Below are 21,465 nucleotides of genomic sequence, written 5' to 3' on the forward strand. Positions count from 1 at the left end.
TTTTCATTTAATTAATTAAAATTTTACGTGATACGCCCAAGAATTCGACCTGAGACAAATATAAATTATTAAATTTACTTCTTTTTATTTTTAAATTATTTTGAAATAAATAATGGTTTTGCTATACATCTAATGGAATATTTGATGTGGAAAACATTTCAGAATATTATCGTTTTTACTACTTTAAGTATAATAATCTCAAAATAAGTGGTATTCTTTCAATTTTACTTTTGTTTTATGCAAAGTGAAATACCCACAAATTACATATTTTATTTTTTAGATTATCATTCTAAAATTAGATAAGAATTTTTTTTTGATAAATTTTGTAGTTATGAATCATGAACACAGACAGACATCTCTGATGGTTCTTGTTGGGAAATAAAAATTCGTTTTTTCCTAAAACTTATTATTATGTCTTTCTGGAAAGTCATGTTTCTTTGACATTTTGTCAAGCATCATTCCCATGACTATCAGATTGACATTGTATGGTTGATATTTTGAATCTTCTTGATCATTAAATTCAGTATATGTAAAGAAACTAAATTGGAAGTGTTGATTTAGATATTACCTAGAGAAATTCAGTAGGCCAATGGAAAGTTAGAATTAAATGTTTAATTTTTGATGCAATACATTCATTTCAATTCATCATTATAATTTTTTTTTAAATTATAATATAAAATATAATAAATAATTCAATTTTTTTAAAATTTTAAAATAATAATAATATTAAAAAATAGTATTATAATAATATTTTATTATTTTAAATTAACTCAACTCATATTTTAATATCCAACCGCAACAGTTTCAATATTTTTATAAGTGACATTGAGTGTGATTGAATACTTTTCTTTCACAAATATAAAGAATGATCACTGACCGCAACCGCAACCGTCAAAGGGATCATGAGATCATCATAATCTCAGTCATAATTTTAAATTTGTATATAGATTTGGATTTGGTTAGCAATCAGCTTTGTTGACAAAAAACAGTTGCGACTTCTTATAAGATTAAATAAATAAATAAAATAATTATAAAAGCTCGAGATCCCATATTTCTCTTAATAATTATATATAATTATAAACTTGTAAATGAGGGTAATTATTACTCTTATCAGTATGACAATATTGGGGTCATAATTTAGAGCCCAGATTAATTTGTTATCTTCATTGACAACCTTTAATTATAAACTTGAATATAACTTGAATGACAAATTATATATTTATATATAATATATTTATATATATAAATATTAAAAATATAAATTTTTATATTAAATAAAAGAGAGGTACCGTAGCTGGACAGGGCCGCTAAGGTCAGCCTGCCCTCGCTAGTGGTATTCCATATAAAATAATAATAAGATTACTACACTCTTATTATTTATTTACTATTTTTTTTATATTTAATTTTTTTAATTTTTTATTTTACTTAATGGTTAAGTAAGTGATTATTAATAAAATTATATATATTTTTAATTTTTTTTCTTAATAATTAAAAATGTTAAAAAATACTTAAAAAATAATAGCCTTTGGAAGATTAGCAAACTCTTTCCGCAGATTTTGTGGAATCTAATGTAGAGATGACATAACATGCTCTTGTCTTGGTACAGAAAAGTGGTTTTGCTTCTTTTGATGCATATCCTTTTGCTTATATTCTTGCGTGCAGCTGCAGCACTTTGATTAATAAATAAATGGATAATGCTACTTTCACCGTCCCGTTATATATTTCTTATTTTTTTAATATATTTTTTTTTTACTTAATGATTAAGTAAATATTTTTTAATGATATTATAATTTTTTTATTTTTTTAAAAAATATTTTATAGTGTTAAAAAAATACATATATAAAAAAATAAATTAAAAAAAAACTATATTTTACACTGAGCGGGACTGAGAGCGGGAGAGGGAGCGGGGCTGTAGCACGATTCTAAATAAATATGTGGGATTTTTTAAACTGAACGAAGTGAGATGGCCTATCGAAAGAAAATCGGCATGAAAAGAACATCCGGAAATAAGTAATAAATAAGTTATATATTTTTTAATTTTTAATTTTATTTAATAATTAAATAAATAAGTTATATATTATTTTAATATTTTTTAGTGATTAAAGATGTTAAAAAAATACTTAAAAAATAAAAAAATTTAAATAAATAGTAATAGGGGACAATTCAAGGCCATGGCTGTTCTGTGCCCCAATTTTTGACATTTGTTTGATCTCAAAATTCCACGAAAGTGGAAGATAGCTTGAATATGAAAGCGTGGGATAGAAGGAAAGTAAATATGGAATTACCTTCCCAGCAACTTGTTCCATAAAGTGCATTGACATCTCCAGTTGACCTAGTCCTCCTCGAATTAAATGAAACCAGGCCTTACTTGCCATCCAAGATACACGCCTTTAAATTCTACACCACAAGTCCATGGAGTCTTCATCCCTAGCTATATAACCAGCCAGCTCTGGTTCTTCACTTCCCAATTCCCACACCCTCAATACAAATTAAGTGTATCCAACCCCAAATTACTTACCCTAGAAACCCACAATACAATGTTGCCGAAAACCATGACCGAGATGTGGGCAACCGTGGGCTCCAGCATAGCCAGCATCATGTTTGTGTGGACAATCTTTCAACAATATTGCCCTTACAACCTTCGCCAATTCTTTGATAAATATACAAGCATAATCACCGGCTACTTTAATCCCTACATTCAGATTTCTTTTCCTGAGGGCTCAGAGGATTTTTGGTCCAAGCGTAGTAAAGCCTATGCAACTGTTGAGACATATCTAAGCGCCAAAGCTTCCGACAAAGCTAAACGACTCAAAGCTGAGTTGGGGAAAGATAGCAGCAAGCTGGTGTTGAGTATGGATGTGCATCAGAGAGTAACCGATGAGTTTCGTGGCGTTAAGATTTGGTGGGCATTAAACAAAGTTTTCATATCAACAAGATCTTTATATTTTCCGGAGCAGGAAAAGATGTCCTACAGTCTCACGTTTCATAAGAAGTACCGAGCCATGATCACTGAGTCATATCTAGAGCATGTTATGAAGGAAGGGACGCAAATTGGAATAAAGAATCGGCAGAGGAAGCTCTACACGAATTGTCCTACTGAAAAGTGGCCAAGCTACAAGCAGAGATTGTGGAGCAGCGTCGTTTTTGAGCATCCAGCTACCTTTGAATCAATGGGTATGGATCCAGAGAAGAAGCAGGAGATTGTTGACGATTTGTTGAATTTCAGTAAGAGTAAGGACTTCTATGCAAAGATTGGGAAAGCATGGAAAAGGGGTTATCTTCTCTATGGCCCTCCTGGGACAGGGAAGTCAACGATGATTGCTGCAATGGCAAACCTGTTGGACTATGATGTCTACGATCTTGAGCTTACAGCAGTGAAGGACAACACCGAGTTGAGGAAGCTTTTGATCGAGACTACTAGTAAGTCTATGATCGTGATCGAGGACATTGACTGCTCACTCGATCTTACTGGTCAGAGAAAGAAGAAAAAAAATAAATCTTCAGAGGATGATGATCTGAGTGCGATTCCCATTAAAGATTTCGCGGAAGAGGAGAAAAGCAACAAAGTCTCACTTTCAGGGCTGTTGAATTTCGTCGATGGACTGTGGTCTGCTTGTGGGGGAGAGAGGCTGATTATTTTTACTACAAACTATTTGGAGAAGCTGGATCCGGCACTTATAAGGAGAGGTAGAATGGACAAGCATATTGAGCTCTCTTACTGCCGTTTTGAGGCATTCAAGGTGCTTGCAAAGAAGTACCTGGATCTTGAAATCCATCAGAAGTTTGACACAATACAGAGGTTGATGGGGGAGACCAAGATCACACCTGCTGATGTTGCAGAGAACCTTATGCCAAAGTCCTCATCTGATGATGCAGATAAATGCCTATCGAACTTGATACAGGCTCTTGAGCAATTGAAGGAAGAAGCAGCAAAGAAGAAAGCTGAAGAGGAAGAAGAATCAAAGAAAAAAGATGAAGACTTGAAGGTGAAAGGCAAAGAAGAAAGCTGAAGAGGAAGAAGAATCAAAGAAAAAAGATGAAGACTTGAAGGTGAAAGAGGAAGAAGCAGCAAAGAAGAAAGATGAAGAGTCGAAGGTGAAAAAGAGGAAGAAGAAGCAAAGAAGAAAGATGCAGATCTGAAAGTGAGAGAATGAACCAAGATGTTACTTGATTTATGACAAAGTAGTCAATTTAAAATAAAAAGAACCATCCAATGCCCCTTGCCCATTGTTTTTGTTCAGTTCAAGTGTTTCTGTTTTGTTTGGAGATATGTTTTTCCAGTGTTTTGTACGTATTTTTTGTTCTGTTGTTTGTTTTTAATTACAAATAAAAAGAAATAGACTATTAAACTTGATATCCATAATAGAAGAGTTACTCACCTCGTTTGGAGGATTGAGGGTGATAGTTACCTTGCCTTTTATGAAGAGGGGGTCGTTTAGTTTTGTTTTTATATGATATATTTCTCTATTTGGAAAAAAATTATAGAAATTAAGACAATGTCTATTATAAAAAAATTTATGGGTAGGGGAGCCCTTAATAGATGAGTAGTTTGGCTTGTAATCTAGATTTTTCTTTATATTGATTTGTCACAGTTGTAAGTTCGGATTTATTGAATGAAATGAAGTCTATTTTCATAATAATAATAATAAAAAAAAAGAGTTAGTCGCTTTAAGCTATGTTAGTATGTTATATTAATAGTAAACGTGATTGCTGGAGTAATAGTTTTCTAGTTGTTTAGGCATATATTGATTAATCACACATTAACATACGAATGATCTAGACAGTTTCAGCATCTGATCTCTATCTATATATGAATTGATTAAACAAATTGAACAGTTATTTTAACTCAATTTGTAGGATAGTTTCACTTGGACCTAATCATTCCTCTACGTCCAGTGTTTTCACTGATGGATAATTATTTTTTTACCAAAGTTCGTGAGTCTCAACCTAGGAAGGCACTGGTAGTTCTCTATCCATTGCTGAATGCCATGAATTTCTAGAGATGTTGGGGAGCATCAATTGTGTGCCTGGGAAGTTGAAGAACATATATATATGTTCAACTATTATTTTGGAAGCTGTAACACCAAATCTTTATGATTTTGGGATACAACATGTATTCCTCAAGTTAGCAACATCTTGCAACGACCCTTTATTAGTTCCTTGTAATGGCGCCATGAACAGGCTATATTTTTTATGATGCATTTTTTCGTCAAGATCAGATTTGGATTTGGTTAGCAATCAGCTTTGTTGACAAAAAACAGTTGCGACTTCTTATAAGATTAAATAAATAAATAAAATAATTATAAAAGCTCGAGATCCCATATTTCTCTTAATAATTATATATAATTATAAACTTGTAAATGAGGGTAATTATTACTCTTATCAGTATGACAATATTGGGGTCATAATTTAGAGCCCAGATTAATTTGTTATCTTCATTGACAAACTTTAATTATAAACTTGAATATAACTTGAATGACAAATTATATATATTTATATATAATATATTTATATATATAAATATTAAAAATATAAATTTTTATATTAAATAAAAGAGAGGTATGGTAGCTGGACAGGGCCGCTAAGGTCAGCCTGCCCTCGCTAGTGGTATTCCATATAAAATAATAATAAGATTACTACACTCTTATTATTTATTTATTATTTTTTTTATAATTAATTTTTTTTAATTTTTTATTTTACTTAATGGTTAAATAAGTGATTATTAATAAAATTATATATATTTTTAATTTTTTTTCTTAATAATTAAAAATGTTAAAAAATACTTAAAAAATAATAGCCTTTGAAGATTAGCAAACTCTTTCCGCAGATTTTGTGGAATCTAACGTAGAGATGACATAACATGCTCTTGTCTTGGTACAGAAAAGTGGTTTTGCTTCTTTTGATGCATCTCCTTTTGCTTATATATTCTTGCGTGTAGCTGCAGCTCTTTGATGAATAAATAAATGGATACTCTCACCACTTTCGGTTCCGTTACATTTTTTTTTTATTTTTTTAATATTTTTTTTTTTACTTAATGATTAAGTAAGTATTTTTTAATAATATTATAATTTTTTTATTTTTTTAAAAAATATTTTATAGTGTTAAAAAAATACATATATAAAAAAATAATATAAAAAAATACTATATTTTACACTGAGCGGGACTGAGAGCGGGAGAGGGAGCGGGGGCTGTAGCACGATTCTAAATAAATATGTGGGATTTTTTAGGCTTCGTTTGGTTGATAAATTCCTCTCAACTCATCATTACAACTTTTTCAAATTCCAACACAAAATATAATAAACAATTTAACTTTTTCAAATCTTAAAATAATAATAATATTAAAAAATAATATTCTAACAATATTTTATCATCTCAACTCAACTCAACTCAACTCACTTCAACATCCAAACACAACCTTAAACTGAACGAAGTGAGATGGCCTCTCGAAAGAAAATCGGCATGAAAAGAACATCCGGAAATAAGTAATAAATAAGTTATATATTTTTTAATTTTTAATTTTATTTAATAATTAAATAAATAAGTTATATATTATTTTAATATTTTTTAGTGATTAAAGATGTTAAAAAAAATACTTAAAAAAATAAAAAAATTTAAATAAATAGTAATATGGGACAATTCAAGGCCATGGCTGTTCTGTGCCCCAATTTTTGACATTTGTTCGATCTCAAAGTTCCACGAAAGTGGAAGATAGCTTGAATATGAAAGCGTGGGATAGAAAGAAAGTAAATATGGAATTACCTTCCCTGCAACTCGTTCCATAAAGTGCATTGACGTCTCCAGTTGACCTAGTCCTCCTCGAATTAAATGAAACCGGGCCTTACTTGCCATCCAAGATACACGCCTTTAAATTCTACACCACAAGTCCATGGAGTCTTCAAACCTAGCTATATAACCAGCCAGCTCTGGTTCTTCACTTCCCAATTCCCACACCCTCAAATACAAATTAAGTGTATCCAACCCCAAATTACTTATCCCAAAAACCCACAATGTTGCCGAAAACCATGACCGAGATGTGGGCAACCGTGGGCTCCAGCATAGCCAACATCATGTTTGTGTGGACAATCTTTCAACAATATTGCCCTTACAACCTTCGCCAATTCTTTGATAAATATACAAGCATAATCACCGGCTACTTTAATCCCTACATTCAGATTTCTTTTCCTGAGGGCTCAGACGATATTTGGTCCAAGCGTAGTAAAGCCTATGCAACTGTTGAGACATATCTAAGCGCCAAAGCTTCCGACAAAGCTAAACGACTCAAAGCTGAGTTGGGGAGAGATAGCAGCAAGCTGGTGTTGAGTATGGATGTGCATCAGAGAGTTACCGATGAGTTTCGTGGCGTTAAGATTTGGTGGGCATCAAACAGAGTTTTCATATCAACAAGATCTTTATATTTTCCGGAGCAGGAAAAGATGTCCTACAGTCTCACGTTTCATAAGAAGTACCGAGCCATGATCACTGAGTCATATCTAGAGCATGTTATGAAGGAAGGGACGCAAATTGGAATAAAGAATCGGCAGAGGAAGCTCTACACGAATTGTCCTACTGAAAAGTGGCCAAGCTACAAGCAGAGATCGTGGAGCAGCGTCGTTTTTGAGCATCCAGCTACCTTTGAAACAATGGGTATGGATCCAGAGAAGAAGCAGGAGATTGTTGATGATTTGTTGAATTTCAGTAAGAGTAAGGACTTCTATGCAAAGATTGGGAAAGCATGGAAAAGGGGTTATCTTCTCTATGGCCCTCCTGGGACAGGGAAGTCAACGATGATTGCTGCAATGGCAAACCTGTTGGACTATGATGTCTACGATCTTGAGCTTACAGCAGTGAAGGACAACACCGAGTTGAGGAAGCTTTTGATCGAGACTACTAGTAAGTCTATGATCGTGATCGAGGACATTGACTGCTCACTCGATCTTACTGGTCAGAGGAAGAAGAAAAAAAATAAATCTTCAGAGGATGATGATCAGAGTGCGATTCCCATTAAAGATTTTCAGGAAGAGGAGAAAAGCAACAAAGTCACACTTTCAGGGCTGTTGAATTTCGTCGATGGACTGTGGTTTGCTTGTGGGGGAGAGAGGCTGATTATTTTTACTACAAACTATTTGGAGAAGCTGGATCCGGCACTTATAAGGAGAGGTAGAATGGACAAGCATATTGAGCTCTCTTACTGCAGTTTTGAGGCATTCAAGGTGCTTGCAAAGAAGTACCTGGATCTTGAAATCCATCAGAAGTTTGACACAATACAGAGGTTGATGGGGGAGACCAAGATCACACCTGCTGATGTTGCAGAGAACCTTATGCCAAAGTCCTCATCTGATGATGCAGATAAATGCCTATCGAACTTGATACAGGCTCTTGAGCAATCGAAGGAAGAAGCAGCAAAGAAGAAAGCTGAAGAGGAAGAAGAATCAAAGAAAAAAGATGAAGACTTGAAGGTGAAAGAGGAAGAAGCAGCAAAGAAGAAAGATGAAGAGTCGAAGGTGAAAGAGGAAGAAGAAGCAAAGAAGAAAGATGGAGATCTGAAAGTGAGAGAATGAACCAAGATGTTACTTGATTTATGACAAAGTAGTCAATTTAAAATAAAAAGAACCATCCAATGCCCCATTTGCCCATTGTTTTTGTTCAGTTCAAGTGTTTCTGTTTTGTTTGGAGATCTGTTTTTCAATGTTTTCTACGTATTTATTTGTTCTGTTGTTTGTTTTTAATTACAAATAAAAAGAAATAGGTTATTAGACTTAGTGTCCATAGCAAAGAGTTACTGCCTCGTTTGGAGGACCGAGGGTGATAGTTACATTGCCTTTTATGAAGAGGGGGTCGTTTAGTTTTGTTTTTACAGGGTATCTTTCTTTATTAGGAAAAAATTTATAGAAGTTAAAGACAATGTCTGTCATAAAAAAATTTATGGGTAGGGGAGCCCTTAATAGATGAGTAGTTTGGTTTGTAATCTAGATTTTTCTTTGTATTAATTTGTCACAGTTGTAAGTTCGGATTTATTGAATGAACTGAAGTCTATTTTCATAAAAAAAAAAAAAGAATAAAAGAAAAGAGTTAGTCGTTTTAAGCTATGTTAGTATGTTATATTAATAGTAAACGTTATTGCTGGAGTAATAGTTTTCTAGTTGTTTAGGCATATATTGATTAATCACACATTAATATATATAAGAATGATCAAGATAGTTTCAGCATCTGATCTCTATCTATATCTGAATTGATTAAACAAATTGAACAGTTATTTTAACTCAATTTGTAGGATAGTTTCACTTGGACCTAATCATTCCTCTACGTCCAGTCACTGATGGATAATTATTTTTTTACCAAAGTTCGTGAGTCTCAACCTAGGAAGCCATTGGTAGTTCGCTATCCATTGCTGAATGCCATGAATTTCTAAAGATGTTGGGGAGCATCAATTGCGTGCCTTGGAAGTTGAAGAACATATATATATATATATATATATATATATATAGCAACTATTATTTTGGAAGCTGTAACACCAAATCTTTATGATTTTGGGATACAACATGTATTCCTCAAGTTAGCAACATCTTGCAACGACCCTTTATTAGTTCCTTGTAATGGCCATGAACAGGCTATATTCTTTATGATGCATTTTTTCGTCAAGATCAGATGTCAACATTATGGTCGAATGATCTATGTTGGGGCTTGGAGGGTTTATTCATGGCTTTTTTTTTTTTTGAAAGAAACAACATCTTCATTGATATCATAATGTCACTCAATACAATAACACTCCCTCTCTACAATTCTTTGAATACTATCAGGTATGTCTTCTATCCACACTAATTCGGTTTGTAAAAGTAAACTTTCCTTTGCTATAGTATGTGCTGCTGCATTGTTAGACCTGTGTGTGTATTGAACTGTCCAATTTGTCCTCCCTTTTAACAGTTGTTTTATACCTTCTGTTAAGCTACCATAAACAGAAAAATCTTCACTTGCATTGTTGACTGCTTTGACAATCACTTGTGCATCTCCCTCAAAAATGACCTTTTCCAATCTGAGATCTCTACATATAACCATTGCCTTCCATAGAGCCTGAGCTTCAGCCACAGCAGGATGGTCTATATTGTCCTTCTGACCTTCAACAGCAACTAGAGGTTTCCCATCTTCATCACGAATTAGTACCCCTAATCCCACCCTCCTTTGCTTCTTTTCTACTGCTGCATCCCAATTTGCTTTGACAAAACCTGTCCTTGGCTTTTCCCACCTCGAGGTTTTGCTACCTCCTTCCTCATTACTCATCAGTGCTGCCTTGTTCATCTGTAGAGCCTGCTTGTACTCTTTCAAGTCATTTTGTGCAATACTGATAACTTGACTTGGGGGCTTAAAGATATCTTCAAAGATACTCTCATTTCTTCTCACCCACAGACCCCTCATTACCACTGCAACCTCCTCTAATTCCAATTCACTCAGCTTTAGAGTGAGTTTTTCCCATAAAGCCAGCAAATCATGTTCTTCCCTCTTCATTTTCTGCATAATGCTTGAAGATTCTGACCAAACATCACCAGCTGCAGGACATTGCCACACCACATGCATAATAGTCTCCTTATCTAGTTTGCAGATGGGGCATAAGGGATTGCCTGTTATTTTCTTCAAGAAGAGATTTTTTTTGGTAGCTAGGAAGTCGTTTGTAGCTTTCCAGAGGAAAAGCTTAACTTTCCTTGGAACATCCAACTTCCAAATGCTGTCCCAGCCTTTAACTCTCTCCTCATGCCTAGAATTTTCACCTCTAATGGCCTGCTTTCTTTCCATCTCCAAATGATACGCACTCCTAACTGAGAAAATGCCTTTTTTTGAGGGACCCCATACTAATCTGTCCTCCACCTCCATGCTGCTAATTGGAATGCTGCAAATCTGGTCAGCCTCTTCCTTGTTAAAAATATTTCGAATCAAAAGAGTATTCCACTCCCCTCTGCCTTGCATCAGTTCACAAACTCTGGCTTCTTTATCCAAACCAGAAATAGGTGATTGGACAGAGAAGGATGAAGGGGTTGGAAGCCACCTATTACCCCAAATTTTAATTTTTTCTCCATTCCCCACCTTCCAAATCAGACCCTCCTTGAGCAAACTCAAAGCATTCCATACACTCCTCCACAGAAAAGAAGGTTTATGTCCCAGACTAGCATCAAGCAAAGACTTGTTTTTGTAGTATTTCTCTTTTAGAATCTTGGCAGCTATAGAGTTCTCATTTTGAAGGATCCTCCACCCTTGTTTGGCTAATAAAGCCAAATTGAAGCTCTCGAGATCCCTATACCCCAGCCCTCATTTTCCCTTTTGTTTCCCCATCCTTTCCCAGCTACACCAGTGCACTCCTCTACCACTTTTTTGATTACCCCACCAAAATCTGCCAAGCATGACATTGAGTTCTTTGCAAAGTTGTTTAGGGAGCTGAAAAACACTCATAGTGTAGGTGGGCACAGCTTGAAGGACAGCTTTGATTAGTACCTCTTTCCTTGCAGCAGACAGAAAAGAATTCTTCCAGTTGTTGATTTTTCTCCAAACTTTCTCCTTAATGCCTCTAAAAGCATTATATTTTGAACTCCCTACTACAGCAGGAAGCCCCAAGTAGTTCTCATAGTTCCCTCTCAACACTGCACCCCTTCATTCCAGTATCAATCTCTTGTCAGCTTCCTTAGTGTTTGAACTGAAAAAAATAGCAGTTTTTTCCTTGTTGAGAAACTGACCAGAAGCCTTCTCATACAAACTAAGCAAGCCGTGAATCCTGTCATATTCCTCTTTCTTGGCTCTACCATAAAGTATACAATCATCAGCAAAAAGTAAGTGGTTTATTCGGGACCCCCCTCTTGAAACAGTCACACCCCTTGTCTCTCCTCTAAGATCTAAATTGTTGAACAGAGAGCTAAGCCCCTCAGCACATAGGATAAACAAATAGGGAGACAACGGGTCTCCTTGCCTCAATCCTCTCGAGGGCTTGATTAAGCCACTTGGTTTCCCATTGACAAGAACAGAATAAGAGACAGAAGACACACACTTCATTATCAGCTCTATCCATTTCCCACAGAATCCCATTTTGACCATCACTGCTCTTAAATAAGACCACTCTATCCTGTCATAAGCTTTTGACATGTCAAGCTTAATGGCCATACTCCCAATTTTTCCTTTTTTCCTCACTTTCATAGAATGCAAAACCTCGTAAGCAACCAGAATATTGTCTTAGATTAATCTCCCAGGGATGAAAGCACTTTGATTAGGGGATATGATCTCATTAAGAACCCCATTTAGTCTATTTGCCAACACCTTAGCCAAAATCTTATAGACTACATTACAAAGACTAATAGGTCTAAAGTCACTTGCCACTTTAGGGGCTGAAATCTTGGGAATAAGAGCTAAATAAGTAAAATTTGTAGTCGAGGTTAAGGAATTATCATTGAGCCATCTCAGCACATTACTACTGACTTCCTCACCAATTGAGTTCCAATGTTTTTGAAAAAAACATGCTCCAAACCCGTCTGGCCCTGGGGACTTGAGAGGTGCCATACTTTTGACAGCTACTTCAATTTCTTCTCTGGTAAAGGCTTTTGATAACTGGTCATTAATGTTGCTAGTCACACAAACCTTTAAGCCATTAAGGCATTCCTCAATGTCACAACTCCTTGGGTCAGAAGAGGCAAAAAGTTTTTCAAAAAAACTTTTGAAAACCCCTTCCAAACCTTCTTGACTCGTGTACTCTCTGTTCTGTTCATCCACAATCATCTGAATTCTGTTGTTCTTCCTCCTCTCGTTTGCACAACTATGAAAAAACTTGGTATTCTTATCCCCTAGCGGGTACCAGTTAACCTTTGCCCTTTGCCTCCACTTCACGTCCTCTGTCTCAAGCAAAACTCCAATCTCCCTTTGTAAAACCTTGATGGCTGCAATATTATGACTGCCCTCATTCTTTTGTAGCTCCTTCAACAACTCAGATTTCTCAGCTAGAGCTTTTTTGTGATCAGAAACCTTTTGTTTACTCCATCTTACCAAAGCTTCTCTAGTCTCATTAAGTTTGAAATTTAACCCCAAATAGGGCTCCCTCCCCCTCAACCTTTCCTTCCAAACTGAGTTAATCACCTCTTCACAGCTCTCATCCAAGGACCAGCCAGCTTCAAATCTGAACAGTCTCTTATGGCGCCCAAATTTTCCATACTCCTGGTTCATGTACAACAAAATAGGCCTATGATCAGAACACCTAGCCACCAGTACTTCCACCCACCCATCTGAATGGTTTTCCTTCCATTTGGTGTTAACTACAGCCCTATCCAATCTCTCTTTGATAAAAGACTCATCCTCATGCTTATTACTCCATGTGTATTTATCCCCCTTCCAACCCAAATCAAACAAGCCCCATTTTTCCAAAACTTCCCTAAACCTGGCCATCTGTCTTTCGATTTTTTGTTTTCCCCCACTCTTTTCATCATGGGCCAATATCTCATTGAAATCACCTATTACACACCACCCCTTGTCTTCTTGTGGTTTGAAAGAGCTTAGGAGACTCCAAGTCTCTTTCCTTAAATTTGTATCTGGCTGGCCATAAAAACCCGTTAGAAGCCACTTGTCATTTCCTTGCACTTCTTTAATCCATGCATTAATATGCCATCTGGAATAGTTCAGAACCTCCACTTCTAAAGGTTGTTTCCATAACAGCATTAGTCCACCCTTCTTCCCTAAAGATTCAATGACCAAACACCCATCAAACTTCAACCTCCTCCTAATTCTTTCCCCACTAGCATTCCTCAGTTTTGTCTCCATTAAGAACACAACATTGGGCAACTTGTCCTCTACCAAATGGCAAAGGTCTTGAACTGTCCGAGGGTTCCCAAGCCCTCGGCAGTTCCAACTCAAGGTTTTCATAATGATAGGTGGGGCTGCTGCACAGCCTCCACCTCTACTATTGAAAACCCTTCAACATTCCCATCCATAATACCCTCCCTCCCTTTAGCTTTTTTACCTACTCTTTCCTTCTCCTCTATGTCCAACCCTGACATCAGCAACCTCTTCGAAGGTGACATGTCCAAGACCCTTCCACACTGTTTTCCTTGGTCCCTGGCTCTCCTTTTCCACGCACCTCTGACCTTCCCTAAGCTACTGTTTGGATTCACCCCTTTGCTCCCCTCCACCTCAATGAGTCCAATTGTGGGCAACCCCTCCCCCTTCTCTGTGCTTTCTCCCTCAAAGGATACCTTCCCCAAGCTACTCATTGGATTCACCCCTTTACTCCCATCTCCCTCAAGAAGTCCCTTTGACAGCCACCCCTCATCCCTTTCTCTACTTTTTTCCTGAGAAAGCCCCATTTCCCCTAACTCCTTTGAACTGCTCTCCTCCTCAACCCTTTGCTCCATTACCTCCTGAGTGGCAGGAACCACTTCCACCTCTTCCTCCATACATTGATAAGCCTCACCCTCCCTCTCCCTCTCTGGCCTTCCTTCCTTTCCCTTAGCATTGTCTTCCACATTTCCATTATTCACTGTTTTCTTAAATCTCTCAGATCTCATCATACCTTTTTTATTTTTTTGTCTACTCACGGCTCTCAACCAAGCACCATACTGGATTTCCCCGTTCGACTCTCCCTTACATCCCAGAGCACCATGGGCAATACAACCACACTTGAAGCAAAAGTAAGGAAGCTTTTCGTACCTTACAGGAACCCAGAGAGTCTTTCCCTTCAAGTTGATGGTCCTCCCTCTTGCTAAAGGTTTATGTACGTCTACCTCAATTAGAACTCTGAGGAATAAACCCCAACCAATTCCGTCTTCCTCTGTTTCTACCTTCAACACTTTGCCAAGTGTTCCACCAAGAATCTCCCCTGTCTCCTTGTTCATGCATTTTAGAGGTAAGTCGTATAACTGGACCCAGAATCTGTCCGTGTTGAAAAGCATCTGTTGCGGAGGTGTGAGGCCATCGAAGTTCAGCAGCACAAACAGCTGGTTATCAAAGAGCCAAGCTCTCCCCTCCAATATTCTCTGCTTGTCCTCGTGATTGGCAAATTCCACCACAAAAATATTCAACCCTACCTCGTGGAACTTTGCTCTTGTACTGATCCTCCAGATTTTTGCCATGACAGACTCAATCACACCCTTACTAATCTTCCTCTCCGACCAAACTTTCCCTACTAAGCTCACCTCTTCTTTATATTTCGAATCCACAGATTCAAAAACATCGGCGTCGATGTTCTCTGCCTCCTCCTCGGACAGTTTCAAGTTCTCCCACTGATGCTCAAGCTCATTCATCTCCCCACCGCCAATAAACCACCCTCACCCTTGAAAATTCGTACCCACCACCACAATGCTCTCTTCCCCAGTCGTAAATCTTTCTTTTCCACCGAAAATCCGTCTCTGCAACCACCAGCACCGTCCTTAGCGTGCTGTGGAATCACTCCATAAGCAGTCCCTCCACTCCCAACCACCTCTGATTCCATTAGAATCCTAGTGGACCCCACTTCACCTCGACTCCTTCCCGAGAGAAAAAAACGAGAGAAGACTAATTACTAGCATTCATGGCTTGAAATAGACATAAAGTGCAGAAAATAGGAAAAAAGATATATATCGAGATTTACATACTTGAGTACTAAGGGACATATGTCCACCAATCTTTTGGGCCAAATTCCACTGTGCTTAGTGATTTGACAAACTATTATTGCCTCACTTTGTTCTATTTTACTGTCCCTAAAATGCTGGGCCTCTTTTTTTTCAGTACTAAGACATCATGTGGGCCTTAACATTCATGGGCTAGACCATACAATTTGGTTTTAATTAATATAAATCTCTCCCATACCTCTTAAAATTTTTATTCATTCTTTTGGTTTTTGTTTTTTTTTAAGAAAAAGGAAAGTGCAGACGACCAGCATAACAATCCTCCATAGACGTAACAATAGGAGTCACTTTTCACTGTAGAATGTCTGGTTTGAGCTATAGCTACTACCCCAAGAGCGAGTCCGTCACCACAACACTCTAAAAGTATCTAGTTAGTCTAAAGCATATCTCATGGCCCAAAAGTCAGACTTTATTACCACAAATGGTTTTAACTTATGTCATAAGTAGAACTCCTAACCTTGAAACCATGAAGTACCTTTTCGTACCAATTGGGCTACCACCTTGGTGGTGGCATTTCCATTCGTTCACCTCATGAATCACGTTCATAGTAGTATTAATCTAAGACGATACTATTTGGTAGTATACTTCAACGAAGAAATTTCTACTCTTATAGAGCACTAGCGTTGGTTTCTTTAGATTTGTAGTTAACATTTGACTAGAAATGCCATACTGGCTAGTTTACATAATACACTTTTTTATAAAATCACATATTGGATTATTTTAAGTTTGGCTAAACCGTCAAAATATTGTTTTTAAACAATTTTTTGTTATTTACTTATTAGCATATCAAACGGTTATAATAAGACCAAAGAGAAGCATAAGAATTAAATCAAACAGATAGCAGATAGCACATTATGGAATAAGAATGAATCTAGAAGAAAGATAACTAGCATTAATGTTTGCTGTAATCCACCACAATCATAGTAGAGAACAAGACTAAAACCAAAGAGATTTTAAGACTGAAAAATAGGATTTAGATCCCAAATACACTTAGAGGGCATGAATAGGTGTTTCCAAATTTATTGGACTAATTAAATCAACAATCAACAATCAGCAAATCAATCATGTCACAATAAAAAATCAACACATTAATTTTGATATCGAGGTAGAAGCCCATTTGATTTTTTTTTTTCAAAATCTAAAACTACCTTGGGTGTAAGGCACGACCTAAAACCAATTACATATATCGAGTTTGTTACAACTAATCTACAAACATTTACTTGACCCTTGAATAACTAAATCAGGCATGAAACGCCACAAGTATCCCACTCGTTCTTTGTACCTCAGAAACTCTAGACCACTGGCCTTTTTATAGTTTAACTACGGGCACAATATGACAAACACAATATGATGGATGTCTGTTTATTAGAGAGAATTGATATTTAATTCACAACGGATCTCCTTAGGATTTTGTTTTTTCGAGAATACAATGAATATGGTAGCATTGGCATCTCTCCACGACCTAAAATTTGTGCATATTATTCTATATATACTTAAGTTTTGAGTAGGTCACTTAGAGAGTCAAAACCCTAGTGAAAAATTGGTTTTTGAGTTTTTCGCTAGAGCAAAATGTCGAGCAAATATTAAGTGAACTTTCTGTGTAATTTTTGACCTTGTAAACCTTGGAATTTGAAAATCCTTATGGGCCATGAATTTGTAGCTAAGTGAGTTAGTTATCCAATGGCACCAATATCACCTCAATAAAATATGAGAATCAAAAGTTATGACTAATTTATTCCAGCTAGGTCAATCTGGTCAAGTCTTGTGAATTTGCAGTCTTTGCACTTTTTTTCCTAAATGCAATCTAGACTTTTCTCAACTATATTTACAACTCAATTGCAATAAGTTTTTTCATGAGAACAGACCAACATATTAGTTTTACACTAAAAATCTCTCTTTGAAACTTCTAACTAATACAAATAATTAGTCTAATTGTATCAAACCTCCAAAATAGGACTAAACAAGTTATATGTCATAACCAAAAATTTTGAAGCCCAAGCTCAGCCACCTCAAGCCCAACCTTGACTAAGGCCGAAAGCCAATGCATATACCCGTAAACTCTAAAAATGTCTTTGAACTCATCTCTTCCCCTTCTCGACGCCTCCCCTACCTTCTGGCACCTTTTCCCCATTCCCTTTCCAATACACTCATCCTCCCTATTTCACTCTCTCCGTTCATCTCACTATCCATGTTTCTCTCATTCTCTTTGTTTCTCTGCTATATGCAGAGACCCCCACAAATGTCCCTCTCTGTCGTTTTCCCTCTCTCATAGTCGTTTTCTCTCTTCCGTGATTGCCTCTCACCGTCGTGCCCAGAGCTCCACGTTGTTCGTGTCAGTTTGTGCCGTGTTACTCTCCACAATTCCAAATGCCGACACTGTGAAACTCTGCCGCATCAAGCCCTTGTTTCCCCATTTCGACATTTCTTTATTTCTCTCTACACCTTCTCACACCATGGAACACCTTGTGTCACCACCTTTATCTTATTGAGAAGTGCATTTTGTGTGTGTGTTTTTTTAAATATTTTTTTAAATAACTTTAAATATTAAAAAAAATTCAAAAATTCATTTAAAAATGCTTACTTCATAATTAAGTAAAAAAAATACATTTGTGGTTGTTATTGAAATGAGAAAAATATTCTCATCATTCACTGCATCAAATCCTACACCCTACATGTCAATCTATTTTACAGTTTGAAGGGAGAGAGAGAGCGCTTGAGGAGAGAGAGAGGTCAGAGAGAGACCTTGAGGAGAGTGAGAGCTTGATGAGAGAGAGAACCTTGGAGAGAGAGAGGTTGGAGAGAGAGATAGGGGTTTGATGAGAGAGAGCTTTAGGAGAGAGAGAGCTTGATGAGAGAGAGAGAGACGTAGAATGAGAGAGAGAGACGTAGATGGGAGTCTGACATTTAAAAGAAACAAAAAATAAAAAGTGTGTGTAGTGTGGGATTCAAATAGTTGTTGATGCATAGAAACTCTCTCTTGGGCATAAAACTCACTATATTAAAAACAAATTGTATGGTCCAGCTCATGAATGTTGAGGCGCACCATGAAGCTATGTGAAGAGAATAAAATAAAGGAAAATGATGCATCGGAGAAGAGATGGGCGCTGGCGTCGGAGAAGAGATGGGTTGAGGGAGAAGACTTCAGCACTAGGGGTGAGAAAGCAAGAAGGCTGGGTTGAGGGAGAAGATATGGGTGTTGGGGGAGGGAGAAGATATGGGTAGAGGGAGAAGACTTCGGTGCTAGGGATGAGAAACGAAGAAGGCTAAAGTCTAAGGAGAACAGGATGGCTGGGGATGGCTTGGGGGAGTGATGGGTGAGAGGGAAGAATCGTGACGTGGGGTAGCAGAGCAGATTCGCCACGTGGGTGTGTGGTGTGTGATAACCGACCGGTAGCTGAGTAGAATTTTTCTTTATAAAATGGTATGCGGATATAATATTTATCATTTTGTATATTGCATTACCGTGATCTTTGGAATGCTTAATATGTTCAAGTAGCATTAATTAACTATAAATCCCTCGCATACCTCCTAGAATTTTTATTCATTCACTTCATAAACTGTATTGATTCTATTATTCATCTACTTCAACGGAGAAATTCCTACCTCTTAATAGAGCACTAGCATTGGCTAGTTTACATAATACACTTTCTATAGATCACATATTAGATTATGTATAAGGTTTGGCTAAACCATCAAACTAATGTTTTTAAATAATTTTTTTATTAATATTTATTTATTAGCATATCCAACGGTTATAATAAGACCAAAGAGAAGCATAATAATTAAATCAAACAAATCGCATTTTAGAATTGGAATGAAACCAGAAGAAAGATAATTCACATTAACGTTTGTTGTAATCCATCACAATCATGACGCAAAACAAAAATAAAAGCAAAGGGATTCAGAAGACTAAAAAAATCGGGTTCATATCCCAAATATACCAAGAGGAGATGAATAGATGTTTTCCAAATTTATTCAACTATTTAAATCAACAATCAGTCAATCAATCACCTCATCACAAAAAATAATCAACTCATTAATTTTGGTAACGGAGTGTAAACTCATTTGAAAAATGTATTTAAAATCTAAAATCACTTCGGAAATAAGTCACTACCTAAAATCTATTATAGAATATGAATTTGTTATAACCAATTTAGAAACACATACAAGACCTTTGAAATAACTAAATCTATTATTTAATTTTGTAAATCACTACCACAAGGAGATTGATTGGTTCATTGGTAAGGGTCTGTTGTTTCAAAGGGAAGGAAATATGTTTGAAACTCTATGGTTACACATTGATGATTTAATTTTAACATGCATGGGGGATTGCCCAAGGGGCCCATGGCCCATCCGAATTGGTGGCATAAGACTGGACGCAAGCTTAGCCAAGGCCCGGTCGGAATAAGTGCTTGGTTGGAAAGAAATGGCTTTAATTTTTACAGTCATGGGATAGCCCAAGGGGTACATGGTCCATCTAAATTGGTGGCACAAAGTTGCACGCGAGCTTAGCCAAGATCTAGTCCGAATAAGTGCTTGGTTGGAAAGAAATGCTTCAAAATTCATGGATTTGAAAAGGTGTCATGGGTGTGTTTGGAACTCCCTTGGGGTAGGGAGGTGTCTAGCAATTTGACTAGTCATGTCTTTTGGTCTTTAAATAAAATATTATGTCCTTGAAATTAACAACTATCAGTTGAAAAATCACAAGTTAAGAGTTGTGATCTTTTACATGATATTGCTTCATTTTCTATAAATAGAAGATAAGGCCCAATTTTAACATTCATTTCTCTTATTTTTTTCAATCATTTACACAATTTTGTAGAGAAACTTTAAAGGAAAAACTTTAGAATTGCTATATACAGTTAGTGACTTTGTTGTATCCTGCTTGTAACCCAATAACAAATTCTTTCGAGTGGGGGCAATTATTATATTAAAGATAGTCTTCTACATGTCTCAAAAGTCGCATTTATTTTTCAGATTACTGTATGCGCTCAAATTTCTTCAACAATTTAAGGTGATAATCGCAATGAGAGCATAATATGATATGACAACTTTGAAGATAATGAATCAAGACTTTCTCAAACTAAATAGGCTTGAGGAATGAATTTTACTCCCTGGAAAGACAAGTTGATATTCATTATTAAAGATTTCTTATATTTTGGATCCGAACTTGTCGGTACTTCTAGAACTCAAATTCAACGACAAAATCAAGGCAGAACGCAAGAAACTCGAAGAATATGAAGTGCTACGTGGAGGGCACATTCTAAATACACTTTATGATCATATTTACGACTTGTTTACATCAATCAAGTCACCAAAAGAGATTTGAGAGACATTGAAATTCAAGTATAAAATCGAAAAGAAAGGTATGGATAAATTTATTATTATTAAATATTCGAGACCTTAATCTTGAAGTTTCTAACCTCAAGTTGAGACCTTAATTATAGAAAAAAACTTATGCACACAACAAAAGATTTCACTATAGAGCAAACTAAAAAGAGAAAAGCTATTTTGCCGCCTCAATGGTACCACTCAAGTGTACCGCTTGGAAAAAATTTTTTTGTACTTAGTGATTAAGGAAGTGGTTTTAAGTGTATTGGTGTATTTTTTTATTTTTTAAAAATATTTAAGTATATTAAAAAAATGTGAATAGAAAAATGAAAAAAAAAGCTCAAATGTAAGGTGCGGTCAAGTAGAGCGGGCTACTCTGGGTGCGACTCAACTAAAACATATTTACTAATTGAAAAGTAAACAAGAATTCATGATAAGAAATTATTTTCTCACAAAAGTGAACTTTGTTAATGAGAAAAATAAGTTTCAAGGGACCTTTGGTGGAAACAAAAGA

At 36.1% G+C, this 21,465-nt stretch overlaps 1 protein-coding gene and 1 pseudogene across 1 annotated transcript; both read left to right on the forward strand.

Annotated features, from left to right (window-relative positions):
• Positions 1 to 2,389: 2,389 nt before the first annotated feature.
• Positions 2,390 to 4,281, forward strand: LOC108999126 (annotated as a pseudogene).
• A 2,635-nt stretch (positions 4,282 to 6,916) lies between these two features.
• On the forward strand, positions 6,917 to 8,615 carry LOC108999288 (AAA-ATPase ASD, mitochondrial-like). The gene has a single exon (XM_035687822.1). The coding sequence runs from the start codon at positions 7,008 to 7,010 to the stop codon at positions 8,556 to 8,558; it is 1,551 nt and encodes a 516-aa protein (XP_035543715.1). The 5' UTR covers positions 6,917 to 7,007; the 3' UTR covers positions 8,559 to 8,615.
• Positions 8,616 to 21,465: the final 12,850 nt, after the last annotated feature.

This window comes from Juglans regia, chromosome 2 (assembly GCF_001411555.2).
Source record: "Juglans regia cultivar Chandler chromosome 2, Walnut 2.0, whole genome shotgun sequence".
Lineage (NCBI taxonomy): Eukaryota > Viridiplantae > Streptophyta > Magnoliopsida > Fagales > Juglandaceae > Juglans > Juglans regia.

Bases quoted from the DNA above. Each gene is read 5' to 3' on its own strand.
- LOC108999288 (XM_035687822.1), top strand. From the start codon at position 7,008: ATGTTGCCGAAAACCATGACCGAGATGTGGGCAACCGTGGGCTCCAGC.